This window comes from Cyrtonyx montezumae, unplaced genomic scaffold, assembly GCF_038088225.1.
Source record: "Cyrtonyx montezumae isolate F1298 unplaced genomic scaffold, pur_monq_1.0 scaffold_8, whole genome shotgun sequence".
Classification (NCBI taxonomy): domain Eukaryota; kingdom Metazoa; phylum Chordata; class Aves; order Galliformes; family Odontophoridae; genus Cyrtonyx; species Cyrtonyx montezumae.
In genome coordinates this window covers 19,622,116-19,640,770 of record NW_027072089.1, presented here as the reverse complement: position 1 = coordinate 19,640,770, position 18,655 = coordinate 19,622,116, and the positions used below count along the sequence as shown (strand labels likewise).

Genomic DNA, 18,655 nt, shown 5'->3' with positions numbered 1-18,655 from the left:
AAAAAATAGCACTGAGGTAATCCCGCTGAAAATATATGGAAGCATATGCTTTCCACACACTGTGAGATAGGAGCAAATTTTCTTTACAGACGTTAGAAAATCTTGGCATCCATCTGTAAGCTTTGTTCATTTGGTTAATGTTAAATCCGAATTGCTGTAAATATAGCATGCTTCAGAGGAGCAGTTCATCTAAACAGCCTAAGCAGCACAATCCTTCGTCATTTTAGGTCATACGAGATACGTTTGTTTAAAGATTATAACAAATGTTGTCATGTGCAAATTTCTTAATGATTAATACAAATCCTTGAAATGAAAACAACTCCTCAATTAAGACATCAGATTGTACCCATTATGCTGTGGCACTTTCCTAATTGTTTCCATCTAGCAGTGTTATTACCCAGAGGTCACAATAATGCCCAAGCATGGACAAACCCTACCAGTGTCATATTCGTGGAATGCTAGATGACTTCATAGTTATGAAATTATTTCATTTCTCATGATAATTCCCAACTTGCCAAGTTAGTGAATTTTAAGAACTCTGAGAGCAGATTGTAAGATAAATGTGAAATAATCCATACTTCTGGAGTCAGGGACTTCCCTCCAGGCATTAGTTCATACTTGACTTACTTGACTTACACTTGGGGATAAAATGAGTTAGGACAAGGTCTTAGATACCACATTCTCTTACTGGGAAAGAAAACCAACTTGCACAACTTTGGCTGGCTCATGTTTCTTGTTACACAGGCACTAAGAAGCAGCGGTTGCCACGAAATACTTTATTTAACCTCTGCAAAATGTTTTTTTAGTATGGCAAGGCAGTTCAGTTAGATGAAAATAAATAGTTTTAAAAGGATTGTATTTCTTTTACATTCACATCAATAAAATTCTCAATTTTTCTTTTCCTAATTAAGCATAGTGAGAGATGCAGTAATTACACATTTGAATTATTTAACAAAATTATATGTGTTACCTACATTACGTTATTTTTGTAGTAGCTGATAGTTTTATAGTGATTCACTTGTTTGAAATCAATATTAGTGAAGTTACAGTATGCTATAATTTAAAATTATTCAACTTTTTTAATGTTCAGAAAACAGTTATAGCACAGCAAGGATTTGGTTTGATCAGTTATTGGTGCTGGCCTTCTAATTGTCTGGCTGAAGCTTTAAGCTCCTTCTTTCATTTGTTTTTTCCCAGCTCAGTTTGTCTAAATTTCAGTGAACCTAACCTTTCCCTTTAAACTTTCATTCCAATTCCTGCAAGTCTCACTAGTTTGGCTAATGTTTCAGTAATAAGTCTGAGGGCCAGTGCTCTTTCTTTTGCTCTGTTCCATCTCCCATGTTTTCCTTAAATTTCATGAGTTTTTGACCCTCCTTGGGGAGAAGACACCCCCAGTATATAGTCCTTTTCAGAGCTGGGGTAAGTCCAAAACTGATGATATTTGAAGCTTTAAGCAATTCCAGCATAAGTTGCCAGACCTATTGAGTTCTTCTTGGAGATTTTAATGAAAGTTAAGAGGTCTGTGAGATATCATTAAAAAGGAAGAGAAGCTACAACACTCCTGTGCTCCACAGACACCGCTGGCCCCTCCGTTATTATTGGATCCAGTCTGTGCTCCTTATCTTGATCTTCATGTTGCTTTGTGGGATGGGCCCCAGTTGTGTCAGAAGTCATGTTTGTCTCCAAGACAGCTGTGTTTTTTAGGGGAACTGGAGCACATGATATGTACGGTGAAACTCTGAAGTTAGAAGAGATCAGATCTTCCTAGCAATTTACTCAGGGTTAAGGAATTCTGTCTCGCAAGACAGTAGGCAATCCCAGAGTCCCACCAGGGATCACAGCAAATGTAAAAACCAACCATTCCTACGAGAGTCCCCCAAATGTGTTCTGCAGAGCTTGTTTGCTTGCAAATAAACAGCAAAAATCTCTGTAACATGCTGGTTCTGCTCAACTGCTCTTCACTTTCTCAGTATGGGCATTGTAACAACAGCCCATTTTCCCTTTACAGTGTCCTTAATTTGAAGCAGCAGGTGCTGTGAGTATAGGTCACTTCATATTTTGATTTGAGCAGAGGCTTCAGTGAGGTTGTGACCAGGTTATTGATCATAAACTCTATATGCTTATTTTTTAACAAGGTTTGGCAAGAATTCCTGAAAGAAGTCTGTGCCACTTTAATTGCTATGTACGTAGAATTTAAAAGATATCTGTAATTTGCTTTGCTACTCTTCTGAATGTACAACTAGAAACTCTTGAAAAGGTATAAGGAGTTGTAACATTAGTAATGCCTTCACTGGAACACTAGAATCCATTTAAAAAATTTTTTCCCTTGTTTTGAATGGCTTGCCTGCAAAGCGTGTCTTCTGCTGGGATTTTATAAACAGTCTTAAAGTCAGTTGTAGATTGGGAAATAGCTTTAAGAAGCTCCTCCTTTTTCTCCTATGGTAAAATAAATTAAAAAAAAGCCAAATTTTCATTTGTTGCAAGATAATAATTCACTGTTATTTATTTCCAAGTGACCATTCTTCCAGGTATTTGGCTATATCCTGTAAAGTGTAAGATGATATGCAGTACTCTGTGGGTTCAGCTTAGAAGCTGTGACTTATTCATCAGTTATTATTAGGATTTTTTCTTGTTTTATTGTTTAGGGATGTTACAGATGCTCTGCACAACCTTTTGTACTTAACATAATCCTCCCCAGGTTATTTGCAGAACAGCATCAGGGAAAAAAAAAAAAAAAGTTTTCTGTTATTTTACACTGTTTCAGTAGTGAGAAATGTGTTGCTGCTTTCCTTTGGGATTTTGCATTCAAAATCAGTGGTTACACTATATTATGTGTAACTTACTTTCTAGATGATATCTGGGGCAGATAGAGATTAATGCTGTCCATGAGACACATGAATCCTCATAATTTGGTTACTGTTCCTTAACAAAAAAAAAAGATAGTTCCACAGTGTTCAGAGCTAGTTGGCTCCTGTGGGGTTCAGGCCTTCTTTGCAGGTGGCTGAGATTTGCAGTACCTCCAGGAAACGCCAAGGGTCACAGTTTATCCTCTGAGTGCAACCTTGTTTCTACTGGCCAGGATAGAAGTGATGGGCATTAAGTTACTCCATCTCACCTGGTTCCTTCAAGCCCTTCAGAATTTACATCAATGTCCCTTTTTCTTTCCAGAAGGCCTTTACTAGTTTCATCTGGAAAGAGGATATCATTTAACTGAAGTGAACCTAAGTTACAAATAAAATAGAAATAAATTTGCATCACTAAGCATTTTGAGGGCACAAGCTTTAGATTACTTATACAGCTGGAAGATGCTGCCTTTTCTGGACAGGCTCCATTCTTAGTCTCATTTTTAATCCCCCATTTTAGTCTCTGTGCCCTGTCATATGACACTTAGCTTTATTTACTCAGATCACATCCTTCACCCACGCATCTAGCTACAAACTTAAGCAAATTTTGAGAAGTGCATAGAAAAGAAGAAACTGTGATAAAAAAATGCAGCTTTTCACACCACTTGCTCCATTAGAAACAGCTTCTTAGTCTGCCTCCCTGAAGGCAGTTTCCTTCCCTTTCAAGACAGAAATCCTTAATAGCTCAGAGTTAAAAATAAATAAATAAATAAATCTCTAAAACAGCAAAGCCTAGTCAAAACAAAACGCTCTGCAGTCTCTGTTTATATGTTTCCCAACAGCAAATGCAGAGTCAAAGTGATTTCACAAGGGGGTGCAAATGAATATGTATAAAAAAGATAGTCTGCTTTAAATTCTAAACTCCAGATTGCCGTTTGTGGCTGGATTATATTTGTTTGAATGTTTCTAAAGTTCACTGAATATTTTCTGTACATTTTTGCAGTGCATTCTCTTTTCTATGTATGTATATATCATAGTTAGCTTTAGTTGTTAAATTTCTTTTTAAGCACAGTTTCTAGGAAATATTTATCATTTAAAACTTGATAAATGAAAGGGATTATCTGGCAATTGCCTTGAATCTGTATATTAGGTCAGGTTTATAACATTAGAGCTCTATCTAATACCATCTGATATGATGTCTGCTAACATAATGTTCACACTTGATTACTTAATTTTCTAAAATTACTTCAATTTTTATTTCCTGCCATATATCTCTATATTACTTAGTGTCATTTGCTAATCACTTCTAGCCATGCTTTCCAGAAATCTCTCATTTGTATAACTGGTTCACTGGGAGATCTCCTTTGTGTTTTCATGGAATACAGTTTCTTTGCTCAATGGGAAACTTACACAATTCTAATACTATTTTGTCATTAAATAGCTTATGGAGGTTGTTCCCTGTTGTATGTAGTATTTACTAGTATACAATATTCAGAAAATATTAAGTTCTCAACATAAAGTAGTATCTCTTTTTTATTTTTCCTTCTGAACCATGAAGTTAAATGCACACTACACTAATTGTTGTGCTATGAAGAAAATAAGTAAAGACATCATAGGCGAGCTAATGAGCACTCAGTGAAAGCTGACAGGGTGTTCCTTGGGAATGTTCAGCTCGTGAGCAAAGCTGTTTGTGCAGGGTGGGAGACATCCTAGTGTTGGAGCTACACACAATTACTAAGCATCAATTATGGTATTAATGTGACATCTATCTTTGGAGGACACCATTTTGTGTGCCTTCTTAGTACCTTTCCTCATTACTTGGCTGTCATTTCCCGCTACCAGTCTCTCCAAAGCAAACAGTTTCCTTGTTTCTCTGAGTGTTCAGATGTGATGAGATGTATTCCCAGCTGCCTCTGTAAGAAACTGAACTGATTCCAGCCACTGCAGTTGGACTTTTTTGTTTTTGTTTTTCCTTTTCTGTAACTAATACTTCAGTATCAAAGCAATGTGTTTGTTACGAGTTGGAGTGTCCTAGTGCACAATTCCCTCAACATCTTCCTGAATATGAGGAAGTGCCCACGCATGTGTATGCCCATGCACACATTGGCACACACAAGTCTTTGTGCTTCCAGCATAAAGCTAATTTGAATCTAAATGCAACAGTCATCACTCTAACAAATTCAAAAGCCACCCACTGAATGGATGTTTTTGTTCTGTGTGTGACTTGTGCAGAGGATACCGCAAATTGCAAACAGGCTACTGAGTTGTAATATCTTTGAAAGTTGTTGCTGTGGTTGTTTCTTAAAACAATGAAAAAAACAACATCCAGACATTCACGAAGTCCAACTGGGCAGATCTACGGACAGTGCTATCTGTCTTTGGAAACAAATCATGGGAGAACATAATATTTACAAGTCTCATTTTTTGCTAGTGTAAATAATCAAACCTGGGCCTGATCCTGTTCCCAATTACTTAAATTAATTAATGACAGATGTCGAAAATCAGTCTGAAATTCAACCCTTAAGGAAGAACTCCCACAAGGCCTTTATGTAACCGTTTTGAAGGACTTAAGTGATGCTTAGACTCTGCGCTGGCCCTCTGCAAAGACTAAATTTTACCCAGAATTCCCATTGCTTTGATCCCTTATATATAGCTCACATTCTTAAGTTTGCACAGCCACAAAAGATCTGTGCAGAGCTAAATAGCCAGATCTTCAGCTGGCGTAAATTTATGTAACTTCATTGACCTACATGGAACAGTACCAATTTTCACTACTCTGGCTTCAAGAATCTCCATGGGATAGAGGTAAGCGCGTATGGTGGGTAAGTGGATGAAAGGCTCTTCAAATGATGAAAGACTATATTGCTCTGGAAGTGATTTAAGTTAAACTGGAAAAAAGCCACTCCTTTTCCGGAATAAATCACACAGGGAGTATAATTACGCAGTAAAATTTCTTCTCATGCAGTCAGGCTTGAACTTGCCACCACATTTGTATAAGAAATGAGATGTTTCCCATCTCTCAGTGATATGCTACGTTCTTACACATTTAAGACATATATATGGGTCTGAGCTCTACGTGTATGCATACAAAAAGATTTGTATACTTCTCCTGAGGTGAAAAGTGCTTGCAGTTTTCTTTCTTTCCCTTAAGGCCAAAAATACTGCACTCGGTATTGCCTTGCTGCTAATACAGGGATTGGATTTCTAGAAGAATTTCAAGACAGTCAAGAAAATCTCTTCTGAACTGTTTTATGCTCCCTAGTCTACCTAACATGTGTTGAACTGTTGTGTGCTTAATTTTTTCCATCCATAAACACAGAGTTAAAACAGGTAATTTATTAGAAACACGCGATGCAGAATCATCTTACTGTATTGTCCATTCTTCTGTTTGTACCTGAAGTCCCAGAATGAGCAAACAATTCAATGAACTGCTGTGCTTAGCATGGCTGACTTTTAAAAACAAGGATATTTCCCTGCCATGGGAATTCCTATCTTACTGCGAGGCTGGCTAGTGTTGAAGTAGTAATTGTTTTCTTTCCAGCTGTTACACATCTGTATTGAAGGCTGGGGGAACTGGCGGTGGTCTGAGCCATTCAGTGTGGACAACGCAGGGACCTTTATCCGTACCATTCAGTACAAGGGCCGCACGGCTTCACTTATTATCAAGGTTCAGCAGCTCAGTGGAGTACAAAAACAAGTGAGTATTTGATCCTGTTTGGAAAAAAATAACTTAATCTGAGTAACTTAAACCATTGCCTACTCATGAATAAACCTTATTATTCCCTTCCTAACAAGACCTGCAAAAAAGCAAGTATATCAGTATTCTGGGTGCACTTAAGGAGTTTTTACAACTCTTCTGTAAGAACTCATTATGGTATGGATCTCAGCATATAAAAACTGTTAGCACCACATATTTTACATGTTTCAGTAAGCCTCCTTTTGTGTGGTTTGAAACTTCTGACATTGGTAACTTCCACCATTTCTTGGATTTGTTAAGGTCTTGAGTAGAAGTAATTCACTTTGTTAAGAAACTTGTTTTATTCTAGGATGTAATTCAAGCCTTTGAATTATTAAAAGGGAAATAAGGATCAAATTAACATTTAAAATGGGTTGCTGCTCACTACCTTTTCATGTCTTATCTTTGTATAGAGATTTGTAATAGTGCACAGGGAAGAGATAGCATAGGGTGGGCACAACATGGGTATGACAGAGTGCCTCACGCTGCACAACAGAAATACAGCTGTTCAGTCAAGAGCAGTTCCTGGCTTCACTGAAAGCCATGCTGAGAGTTTGCTTGTGGTGCACAGCCTTATTAGTGAAAAGCAAATGATGATGGTTGTAATAGAGATATACATGGAATGCTATTCCTTCGTACAGCTTAGAAAAAGACAGGTGTATGTTCTATGAGATAATTCATGTGTTACAGACAGCAACAACAAAATGGCATAGCCATTTACTGGAATTATAAGCTTTGAAACAGCAACCATTAAAGATCTGGATCTCTGCATGTCCCAGTGTCCCGTGTCATTGGAAACCTTATGTCTGAAGTATATCATTGTGCTATTCAGAAGGGATGCAGTATTCAGTGACCATTGCAGTACTCTTATAATCAAATCCAGAATTATGTCAACCAGGGTCAGTACTGCTGAGTTCAGTGGGAATGCAAGTGCATACATTACCTGCCTTTCACAACCCAGATAGTGCCTTAGCACTACACTTAGATTCTTAATGCCTGATTTCTATGAAATTGCACATACATTTGGCCAATAAAAATGATATTTTACCATTCACTGCCTTCAGTAGCACTTGGGAAAATGTAAAAGAATGAAAATCCTAAAACAGAGATTATTTTTTTACACGTTTTCAGTCTTGACCTTTCTTTTTTCCAATTGTTTATATACGAGCTGAATATTCTTGTGTGTTTTAGATCCTAATCTGTGGAAGACAGACAGTCTGTAGTTACCTTTCAGAAAGTATTGAACTGAAGGTGGTTCAGCATTACATTGGTCAGGATGGCCAGGCGGTTGTTAAAGAACACATCAACTGCCTCACAGCCAAGCAGAAGCTGCCTTCATATGTCCTAGAAGACGACGAGCTCACTGAGCTGAGTGTGAAAGCCACAGGAGATGAAGACTGGTCCCAAGATGTATGTCTGAGTTCTAAACATACAGAACACAGCACCGTCATTCAGGTATGTCGGGAATTAGATGCTCGAGATACAGCATAAAAAAATGTCTATGAGAACTGAGAACATTAAATGTAAAGTTCTGTTTGATATGATGAAATGTTCGACATCATCAGCTTAGAATAATTTTAATGAAATACTGCTGATCTATCTGCATACAGGTACCATCCTCAAAGAGTTTGATCACATACGTGTGGTGCACAGTTCTGACTTTAGAGCCCAGCTCTCATGTGCAGCAGCGAATAGTAAGTAATGCCTGTGTAATCTCAGTGTTGACAACTTATATGATTAATTAAGGGCAGAATGACCCACTGGAAAGACTTATTAATAGCATCTTTCAACAGATGTAATTCTAAAATAAAATAAGAACAAACGTGTTGTGTTTTTTTTTTTCTTGTAGATTGTTTTCAGCCCTCTTTTCATTGTAAGGAGCCATCTTCCAGACCCAATTATCATACATCTAGAGAAAAGGAGTCTAGGATTGAATGAAACACAAGTGGTCCCAGGGAAAGGACTGGAGAAAGTGCTGCAAAACATAGAGCCTGATCTTACACATCACCTGACATTTCAAGCCAGGTAAAATATTCACTTTCCTTGAAAATGATTTATTTGTATTAAAAAGAAGAAACCATTTACTCTTTAACTTCTGGTGCAATGTTTTAAAGAGTACAGAGTATCCAAAGGAGATACCAGAGAACAGGCAACCTGGAATGATATGATGGAAATAATAAATTTAGTATCATATGTTACAAAAAATTCTTTCAGACTGTTTATTGAGAATACACATTCAGTTCCTGAGGTCTCAGACACAAATGTTATTGAAGTGTCATAACAAATTCATGCATATCTGTATATGCTTGGTAACCTGTTGGACATCTTTGCTTAATTAAATCATCCACAATTATGTTGAGAGTGTTCCTCTTGCAGAACCCACTTGGAAAGCTTCATTAAAGAACATATTAGTGCTATTAATACTTGATCTTGTTCTGTGATTGACTGAATCTGTTTTCAATGACAGGGAGGAAGACGATCCTTCAGAGTGTGCAGTCCCTATCTCAACTACACTTATTAAACAGATAGCAGCCAAATCCCATCCAGGTGGCAATGTCAACCAGATCCTGCCCGAGTTTTATGGCACTGCTAATCCTCATCAGCCTGCATGGCCATATAACAAGAAGGATTCAGACAGGTATTTTTTTGCTAAACTTACTTCATGATCATTGCATTGACTTTTCAAATGAAGATATTTTACAAGATAAAAATGTTAATTGAAATAAAGCATCAGAAAACTAACTAAAACTTTACCATCCATATCATTAAATACAAAGGTATCACTTACTGCTAAATAACTCCCTTATTCACAGATTGTTGGAGGCTGGGAAAAGGTACTGGTGGTGCATCAGTACCTGCCAGCTGTCTTTTCTGGGTTTTTTAGACGTTACTAACCAGTGTCAGAGTCAGAATATTAGGCTGAGTGATCTTTGATCTTTATCTAAATTGGTTATTCACTTCATCACTGTGAAACTGATGGATATCTGTTTTTACTATAGAACTTTGTTAATGACGTTCAAAGCAACTAACCTAACAGTGGAACTTAGTGTTTTGAGTCTTGACCAAGCATAAACTCTGTAGAGCTCAAACACTTAATCAAAATAAGGATCACAAAGACCCTTAATGAATCTTCCACTCACATTAATAGATCAACCTGTGTCCTCTCATAGTTAGGTCAGCTGTGAAAATATCATAGCTTGTCCTGAATGCCTTGTTAAATTAAAAATAATCTCGGTGATCTAAAATTTGATGTGTATGATCTGGTCTAGCTGTACATGGTGCAGTTAATGAAGGCATGTACATTTTGTTTTTCACTTTGTAGTGTAAGTTTTTTAAAAGTTCGAGCTTAATGTATTTTATCTTTCATTGGATTTTTCTGAATGCATTTTTAGGCAACAGAATTTCCTGAATTACCCTAGATTTTATCAGTTTTGGAAAGTTATTATTGTCCTTCTAGCCTTCTGTAGCACCCCACCCTAAAAAAAGCCTCAGAAATACTATTTACTTGTAACGTTTCCTTTGTTATCAAGAGCTTTGCTTGATGTTTGCTTAGTCAGCCTTGTGAAATCAAGTTCAAGAAGACCGAATGTGGTCAACGTTGAGTACGTTTTCAGTAATTACAAGATTCCTATTTGTAAGCTGCAGAAGTGGTTGCAGGCAGGAAAAATTTTCAGTTCGCCTAGGGGCTGCCCTTGATTACACTGAAAAGATTGTATCCGTTCAAGGACTAAATAAAAGAAACTTTTTGTTTTCATGAATGCAACTTTTTTGCTGCAGCTGTAGAAGCTGTTTATTCAGCGTCTGTGTTTCCACACAGAAACAGCCAAAAAGGAGGTGAGGGAAAAATAAATAAATAAATTTTGATTTTATGTCTACAGAAGTCACAGGTTTAGCTTTAGAGAAGAGCAGCAATTCTGTTTCTAGGGCATCTATTTAACTGACAAAATTTATGTATTTATGCTCATGCAGTTACAAATATGCCTTTATAGCCTATAAGGGGCTCACTCTGACAGCGTAACAGTATGCTCCAGAATGATAAGAGAAGACTGTTTCTCTATTTCAAAACGATGAAGTCTTGAAAATCATGAAAATGATTGCATAGCATCTCATTTGTAATCTTGAACTCATTATTTGTTCCTTTGACGTTATCATTTTGTTTATTTGTTTTCCAACAGCAATGAACAACTCTCCCAATGGGACAGCCCAATGCGAGTGAAGTTGTCGATGTGGAAACCGTGTGTTAAAACTCTGCTGATAGAACTCCTGCCCTGGGCTTTGCTTATCAATCAGTCCAAGTGGGACCTCTGGCTGTTTGAAGGAGAGAAGATAGTGCTTCAAGTGCCTACTGGGAAAGTAATGATTCCCCCCAACTTCAAGGTACCTGTCATTTGAGTCAGGAGATATAGTTCTCCATGTAGCAGACCAAGTTAATTACTCCAAAGCTCAAGTAATTACTTTGGCCACTGCTTTGCATCTTGTATTATTAGCTTATCAGCTGGGAGGTGTGTTGACCATGGTAGCTCAGCTGACAGCCTGTAAGGAGCATTTTATCTGTGAGTGGTCTATGCTGAGGTGTTTTCATAGCTTGTATAGTACCAGGAGAGGTTTGATAACAAGACTGAGTGAATGACACCTGAGAACAATTCTTTAGAACATCTTCATTCTTGAATTTAGGGCTTTATGTAATGGATCTTCTCACATATCTTAGCTTTGTCATGCATGTGCTTTTTTACTACAGTCCTAATATTGTTTATTTTTGAAAGAATTAAGGTAATTCAACAGACCAATTTGTCAGTTCCAGCAGGACAATTTGATACTTCCTGCTTATTTTGCCATCCTTTTTTTCCCCATAAGTGTCTGTTTAGAAACAAAAGGCCTGCTGATTAACACGTCTCAGTGTAGCCTACAGTCTTGATTTCACTGAGTAAGTCAGTCTCGTGTCCACATTGTGGTTTCACCTATACTTGTGCCACTTAGAAAGACTTGGAGAAAGCTAGGGAATGACACTGGCTGCATACTGGAAACAGTGTTTAAGCGTAGGAGAAATGCATGGATTAAGAAGTGATAATTGGTCTTTTGTCACTTGCAGGAAGCTTTTCAGGTTGGAATATACTGGGCAAACACTAATACCGTGCACAAATCAGTGGCAATCAAACTGGTTCATGATGTGACTTCCCCAAAGTGGAAGGATGCTGAGAATGGGGAAGTAGTAACACTGGATGAAGAAGGTTTTGTTGAAGCTGAAATAAAACTTGGTGCTTTTCCGGGTCATCAAAAGGTTGGGAGAAAATTATCATGATTTGTAACTTTATCATTTAATTAAAAGAACTGTCAAATGTATGCAGCATTAAAGCTTGTCCCCAATTATGTTAATACATGTAAAACACAACAAGATTGTAAATAATGTAAGAAGTATCATTTAAGGCGTTAGTAAGAAATGATCTGCCAAGCCCATCAAGATGATACAAGACTTCCTGGAAAAATGAATTATTCATCTTTCTTGTCTGAAAAGCACTGACAGTTGCACTTAGAATTGTGTGAAATGGCTCCATTTAAAAGGTACATGAATGTAGAAAGGATTTCCATTGTTAAGAAAATGGCAGTTCAGTCACTGTATTTCAGTGTTTCCTGCTTTTACGTGCTACGTTGTCATCATCGTCATTATTATCTTACAGTTGTGTCAGTTCTGCATTTCTTCTATGGTTCGACAAGGTATACAAATTCTACAAATCGAAGATAAGACAACAATAATCAATGATACATCATATCAAATCTATTACAGACCTCAGCTTTGTACTTCCAAACTGTACGCAGGAGAAGAGGTAAAGCGTTTGTTTTTGTTTGTCACCTACTTTAGAGGCATGTTTAGATTTCTGTAGTCTTAACTGCATACAGCATAACTTGAACAGAACTCATTAGACGTAATAATGATAGATTACGGTATATCACTTCAGTTTAAAATAGAGAATCCTGGGCAAATACAACTGCAGTAATTAACTGTGATCAAACTTTGTGCAAAGCAGGAGATTCTTGCACGTTACACAATTAGTTCTGCCTGTTCTCCATCTGTTCAGACACTAATGGCCATTTCTGTAAAACAAGCAGCATAATCCGTAGTAGCTGTTGAAATTGTTCTGTGAATTTTTACTGTGTTTGCATGTAAAAGAGAATATTGGCCTGGCAGGCTGAAAAGTTTTCGTTATCCTTTTGGGAAGATTCCAGTTATCTGGACGGGGCTGCAGAACTAGGGTCATGCCCAAGGTTTATGTATTTCAGGAAACTGAATAAAGATGTGAATATCGGCTTTCTAATAATCACTCAGTAGATTAAGAGTTGGCTCTCAGGAACCAAAACATGTGTATAGTCAACAATTTATATAAATCTATTGAAGATTATGTTAATAGTAAAATGTGTGGAAAGAATTCTCAAACTGGAGAGGAGTCGACAGATCAGCATATTTTTGAAGTTCCCTATTTCTGTATAGTTTTATTTCTGCATTAGCTTTCTTTATATCAGTATCTATATTTGTGCATTGTGCATTTTGTGACAGTCTTATGGGGAATTTAAAGGGAATTGGAAGAATGCTGAGGCTGGAGTCCACTACTAAATCTATCAGTGGATTTTCTTTTCACAGTTGTTTTGAGTGATGTAACTGTTGCTTTTGATTTATTTTGTGCAACTGAGAGTGAACTATATGTAACTGTGCTTGATTAAACTGATTAAGTATAAATGAAGACAGAATTTGGCCAAATAGCTTTTAAAACATGAGACTCAGTGCAGCTTTAAGTTAGTTGAGGCCCAGTGGCTACTTGAAACTGTTCTGTGTGAGATCAGCATGAATAAAAACCCTCTTATGAGCCAGCTTGTCCCCCACTACCCTCTCTTTTCTCTCCAGGACTTCCACTCACCAGATAGCACCGTGTTCAGCATCGGGCCAACCAGGGCACCAAGCTCTGAAACACTGACTTCTGTGTCGTGCTGGGACCTGTTGGTGGACAGTGGCTCTGAAACTTCAGGGACGCCTCCTGAAAAGTGCATGCTGCTGAGTTTCAGTCCAGGTGGCTGTGCTGGCAGCTCTGAGTTCTGGAGTCTACCAGCCGTGATTAAACAGGAGGTTCCCAGACAGAGTGTGGCAGTGCCCATCGGGGCTCGAAGGGAAAGCAGATTTTATACCAGGTACTTAATGCTGAACAGTCATGAGTAATGAACATTCCTTGTTGCTGTAAAGCCTCAGCTAGTAACAAATTGCAAGAGATTAATACGGAAGTCAGAGTAACACATGCCCCCCATATGTAAAGGCAAGCCTTACTTTAATTTAAAAATTGTTATCTTTTGATGGTTTTGATGGTTTTATTGTAAATGGTTTAATGTTATGATCTTGTACAAGTTGTACGATTTTTATAAGGTATGGGCTTCTATTTACACATGCATACAAAAGAAGAGAACGAAAAGCTTACCTTTGTGGTTACGGTCCTTCTTAATTTTTTTGTACCAATTTAAGATTTTAAGGACAGTGTGTAGTAATACCATAGAAAAATGTAGGTTTTGTTTAGGGGAGGTAAAAGTATATTTTAGTAAGAGAAAAACAGGAAAAGTGATACAAGTGAGAAACTATTTTAAGACTGTAGCGAGGAAAGACTTCCAAGTTTTGAAAGCTTGAAATGTTCAAACGTGCATTCTGCTTCCAAACAAATGCATCCAGTTAGCTAAAAATAAAAGTCCGATGGCTTGTCAGATGCTTAGTTTTAATTCTCAGACCTGATATATATATCTGTTCATTCTTTTACTGATATAAAAAAGAAATAATCTGCTGAAGGAAACAGAGTAGCTACGTCAGTATAAATTATTAGCTGTATGATCTTTCTCTTGCCTTAAGTACTCGATGCCATTATGGGTACTAAAGGTGCCTGCACAGGCTTCAACTTAAAAAAAAAAATCACCAAAATGTGAGGAACACAAAAAGAATTCCTTATAATTTTGAGACAGTCGTAGAGGACCTGGAGCAAATTTTGAGGGTGTTTGAATTGTAAAAATCACCATAAGGTGAAGTTTTTCTTAGTAATAGTCAAATGTGCACATGAAAAAAAGAATTTGCTTGAAGGCATTTATGTTTAAGTAGCTAATGAGCAGAACACTGTTAATTGATTTTTCATTTTGAAAATTTATGTAGTGATGATCCGTAACATCAATGTTTGAAGGAGCATTGTGGATCATCCTGGGGGAGTAGACAGCTACAGATTTACGTGTTTGTTTAAAATATCTTTCATGTGTGTCAGAAAAGTATGCGTGCAAATTCTTCTGGAAAATTTTAAAGATTTATGTTAAAAATTTGGGCTTACAATCTCATGTTTTTAATTTTATATAAATCTCCGCTGGCTGGGGCTCTCATCTTGCAAACACACGTGCACAGTTTAGCTCATGAGTAGTCTCCATGAAGTGATTTCTTTCTCTGATTGATTCACGGTACTTCCGTGTGCTCTTCTGTTTCAATGTAATGCTTTGTGAAGACGGGTACTCGCCTATCTATGCGAGTACTGGTAGAATTGTAAGTTGATAACAAAGAAACTTCTAGATTGTAGTTTTGGATGTATTTATATGTCCAGGGTAATAGCACCTATAAGTTTCATTCAAAATTACACATTAAAATGTATTTTCTTCTGTTTTAGAGCTATAATACTGACTTATCAAGAGCATCTTGGCGTGACATACCTAACACTTACAGAAGATCCAAGTCCTCGTATAATTATCCACAACAGGTGCTCCATTTCACTGCTCATAAAAGAGAACTTCAAAGGTATGTTGTTTACAGGAATTAAAAACAGTGTACTGTGGTAGTGTAAATGATTTCCCTTTATCTCCAGTACAAAGTTAAATTCAGTATGTGTTTTGGTCTACTTATAAATCTTAAGTAGGAGAAAAAAAAGAAAAAAACCACACTCAAACAATTCCAATGAATAGGAAAGTAATGTTTTTATTCCTTGGTAGTATTTCAGGCAGAGTATTTTTGGAAACTTCTTAGTTTGTGTACACATAGGTTTGTTTTTCATTTAATATGGATTTTAGAAAGCCCTGATCTTATATATTTTATATACATATATTTCAGATACACCAAAGTTTGAAGTTTATTGTAGAAAGATTCCCGCTGAATGTTCAATTCATCATGAACTTTACCATCAAGTCTCCAGCTACCCAGATTGCAGAACAAGAGATTTGTTACCCAGCATTCTTCTGAAAGTGATATCATCTGATGAATTAGTAAATGAATGGAGTGATTTTGTGGACATCAACAATCAAGGAACACAAGTAAATCACTATAAAGTATTTCCTGATTCACAGCATAAATCCCTGTCTTCTTGACCTACATAGTGTATTGTTCCCCTGCGATGTGCATATCCTTTTTGTTGGCTTTGTTGTTTGCTTTTTTTTTTTAACTCTTGGGACCTTTCCTTCCTAAGCCTCTTCCTGTAGAATTTTTGAATACAGATATATATTTGGCAGTGGCTGATTTTAAAAATAGTTAGATCAAAAATTCAGATTTGGTAGTGGTGAACTTTTTCACTTATTTTTGATCAACCTGGCAAGTCCAAAGCATTCTTTGGAAAAATAAGTGCTGAACATTTCTGGCCCCTGGAAGCAAAGAATCCCAGAAGATCCAAGAAAATTCTTCCATTCAGTAACTTTATTACATCTTATAGGAGTCATCACTGTTATTCTCCCTCTGTGTCTTCACAGAAGCTAACCGTGTACTTATAAAGCAAAAAAAAAAAAGAAATTTTTTCCTTCTGTTATTTTTCTCCTGTTTTGAGGTAAATGAAAACTTCCTTGACTGAAGTAATTCTTTTTGATGGGAATTTTTTCCATCTTTGAAGTCATTAGTTTACATGGAATCAACATAAACTGCTTGGCTCTTTGAAAGAAATACTAGTTTCAGATGTTTTCCCCGGGGACCAATCACAAAATGCTCTTGATTATTGAGTGTTATGTTATATAGCAAGTAGTTCGGCTTCATTCAGCAAGCCACTCAAGCAATGCAAGGTTTCAAATTTCAGTCATTAATGTTATGCCAGACCAGGGTTCTTTATAAGTATCTGGCTCCTAGAAGGAATTAAATGCTAAGACAACATTTGGGGATCATTGTCTATTGAAGAACTCTCCAGATAAAAATTGTAGCTTTCTGTGATTGAAGTTTCAGGGTTTACATGTAGAGAGTCTCCTATGATTTCTCAATCAGTCTTTCTCCTAGAAAACTGTAAATGTAAGGAAATAATGAACGTGTTAATAGCATTACATTTGACTTCACGTGCAACTTGATCAAGACTGAAATAGCTGGTACTGTAGAGGATTTAAAGTAACTTGTACTCTATCTCAGTAGGTACTTCTTGCTCCCCTTAGAAAGAAATAATCATAAATTTACTAACACGGAAGGTATGTGTCTCTGCTGTCTATCATCATCAGAATTATCTGAAATTGGAATTAAAATGGCTGATCTTTAAGATCCATGAGGATTTATAGAATAGAGAGGCTGTACTGATAAGGCAGTGAATGTCCTTTTTTTGCATCAGTGCAAGATGGAGAATAACTTTCAGATAAGCAAAGGATTACATTTGATATATATAAATAAAATTCTTATACGTAATTCTCAGAAGAATGACATGTAATTTGATGAATTAAATATCTGCACAATAAATAACAAAGCTAGAATCAGTTTTAATGCTGATGCTAATGAACTTTCGAGAAATTTTTGTTATGGTGACTTGTTAACAGCAGTAAAAATTGTTCAAGACAAACAACTGCGTGTTTCACTTGCATTACCCCATCATCTTTGTGTTGTTCCCTGAGTTTGAATTCCTTTAAATGATAGCTCCTATCATTACTGTCTAGTAAATAATTGTGCTGATAGTAGGACTAGAAGAAAGCAGAAGCCAGCTTATGCTAACAAAGACTACTGCAAGTTTTCCAAACCTGAAAGGAGTTTCTAATGTTCTGGAAAAACACAAAACTTGCATGGAAATACTGCATAATGAAGCTCCAAAAACAATGTCTATTAAAAAACAAACAAACAAACAGAAAAGGCTAATTTATTCCTAAGGACAACTTGTTCAGAATAAAAGTTGGCACATGTGTAAGCAAGACACAAACCTGTTGTCAAGTTCTCATTTTCCTGGCTTTTTAGACCCTTTACATTTTCCAGTAGACTTTTGCCATTTCTTTGTGACAGCACCTTGCACGTGAAGGTGTTCTCACAAAGCCAGTGTAGATGGCTTAAAAACATGCCCAGTGTTATTAGGCAAGCTGTCATGAATCCACATTACTTTTTCAGTTTTCTTTCTTAAAATTCTGTTGTTTTGCATCATGCTATCAACCATTCACATAACCAGCTCTAAGCCACAGCATAGCAAGATATTGCTGACATGGTGCTTGTTTTCCGGAGGAGAAGGTGGGATTTTGCAGCACTTCAGGAATACACCTTCATTGTTGGTCCAAAATCACAAATTAAAATTTTCTGTTTATTCTTTATTAATATAACTTCCTCCCCACAAGCATGTCGTGCTTATTCCTGTAGAAGAACATTCTTATTAAAATGTATTCAGTTAAAGGATGACGTGCAAGTTCTGATGCTTACAGTATCAGAGCTGTTGTTTTCTGAAGTACTGAAAACTGTTTTGATTTTTTCCTGAATCGTATTATGATTTGAGTAAAAGATCTCAATCAGAATTTGTTAGTAGGATTTATTCACATTTTGACAGATTAAAAACAGAATTTTCAGTAGCATGCTGAACTTGTTCTAACTCTCTCCACTAGGTTGTGTTCTTGACTGGTTTTGGCTATGTTTATGTGGACATTGTCCATCAGGGTGGAACAATAATTATAACGTTGGCCCCAGAGGGAAAAGCAGGACCCATCGAGATCAACCTCAACAGGTACATAAAAGAAAGTAAAACATGGTAAAAGGATATCCAAATAGTCCAGAGAAGACAGTCAGCTTTTTAAGTGTTAACTGACTTACAGACTTCAGCTTAACTGTTTGTTTTATTTAATATTGCTGCTTGCTCTGTGGCGTATGTTTAGACCACAT

The 18,655-nt window shown here is 36.8% G+C and overlaps 1 protein-coding gene across 5 annotated transcripts in view; it reads left to right on the top strand.

Annotated features, from left to right (window-relative positions):
• Positions 1-18,655, top strand: part of VPS13B (vacuolar protein sorting 13 homolog B) — a 412,996-nt gene that overhangs the window by 369,161 nt on the left and 25,180 nt on the right. For all 5 annotated transcript variants that reach the window (XM_065751678.1, XM_065751682.1, XM_065751679.1 and 2 more), the window contains 12 exons: positions 6,385-6,540; positions 7,771-8,034; positions 8,190-8,273; positions 8,429-8,604; positions 9,047-9,217; positions 10,755-10,956; positions 11,669-11,857; positions 12,255-12,401; positions 13,475-13,755; positions 15,246-15,373; positions 15,683-15,882; positions 18,382-18,500. In XM_065751678.1, coding sequence (XP_065607750.1) covers positions 6,385-6,540; positions 7,771-8,034; positions 8,190-8,273; positions 8,429-8,604; positions 9,047-9,217; positions 10,755-10,956; positions 11,669-11,857; positions 12,255-12,401; positions 13,475-13,755; positions 15,246-15,373; positions 15,683-15,882; positions 18,382-18,500 — 2,117 coding nt within the window. The remainder of the gene's footprint in view (positions 1-6,384; positions 6,541-7,770; positions 8,035-8,189; positions 8,274-8,428; positions 8,605-9,046; positions 9,218-10,754; positions 10,957-11,668; positions 11,858-12,254; positions 12,402-13,474; positions 13,756-15,245; positions 15,374-15,682; positions 15,883-18,381; positions 18,501-18,655) is intronic.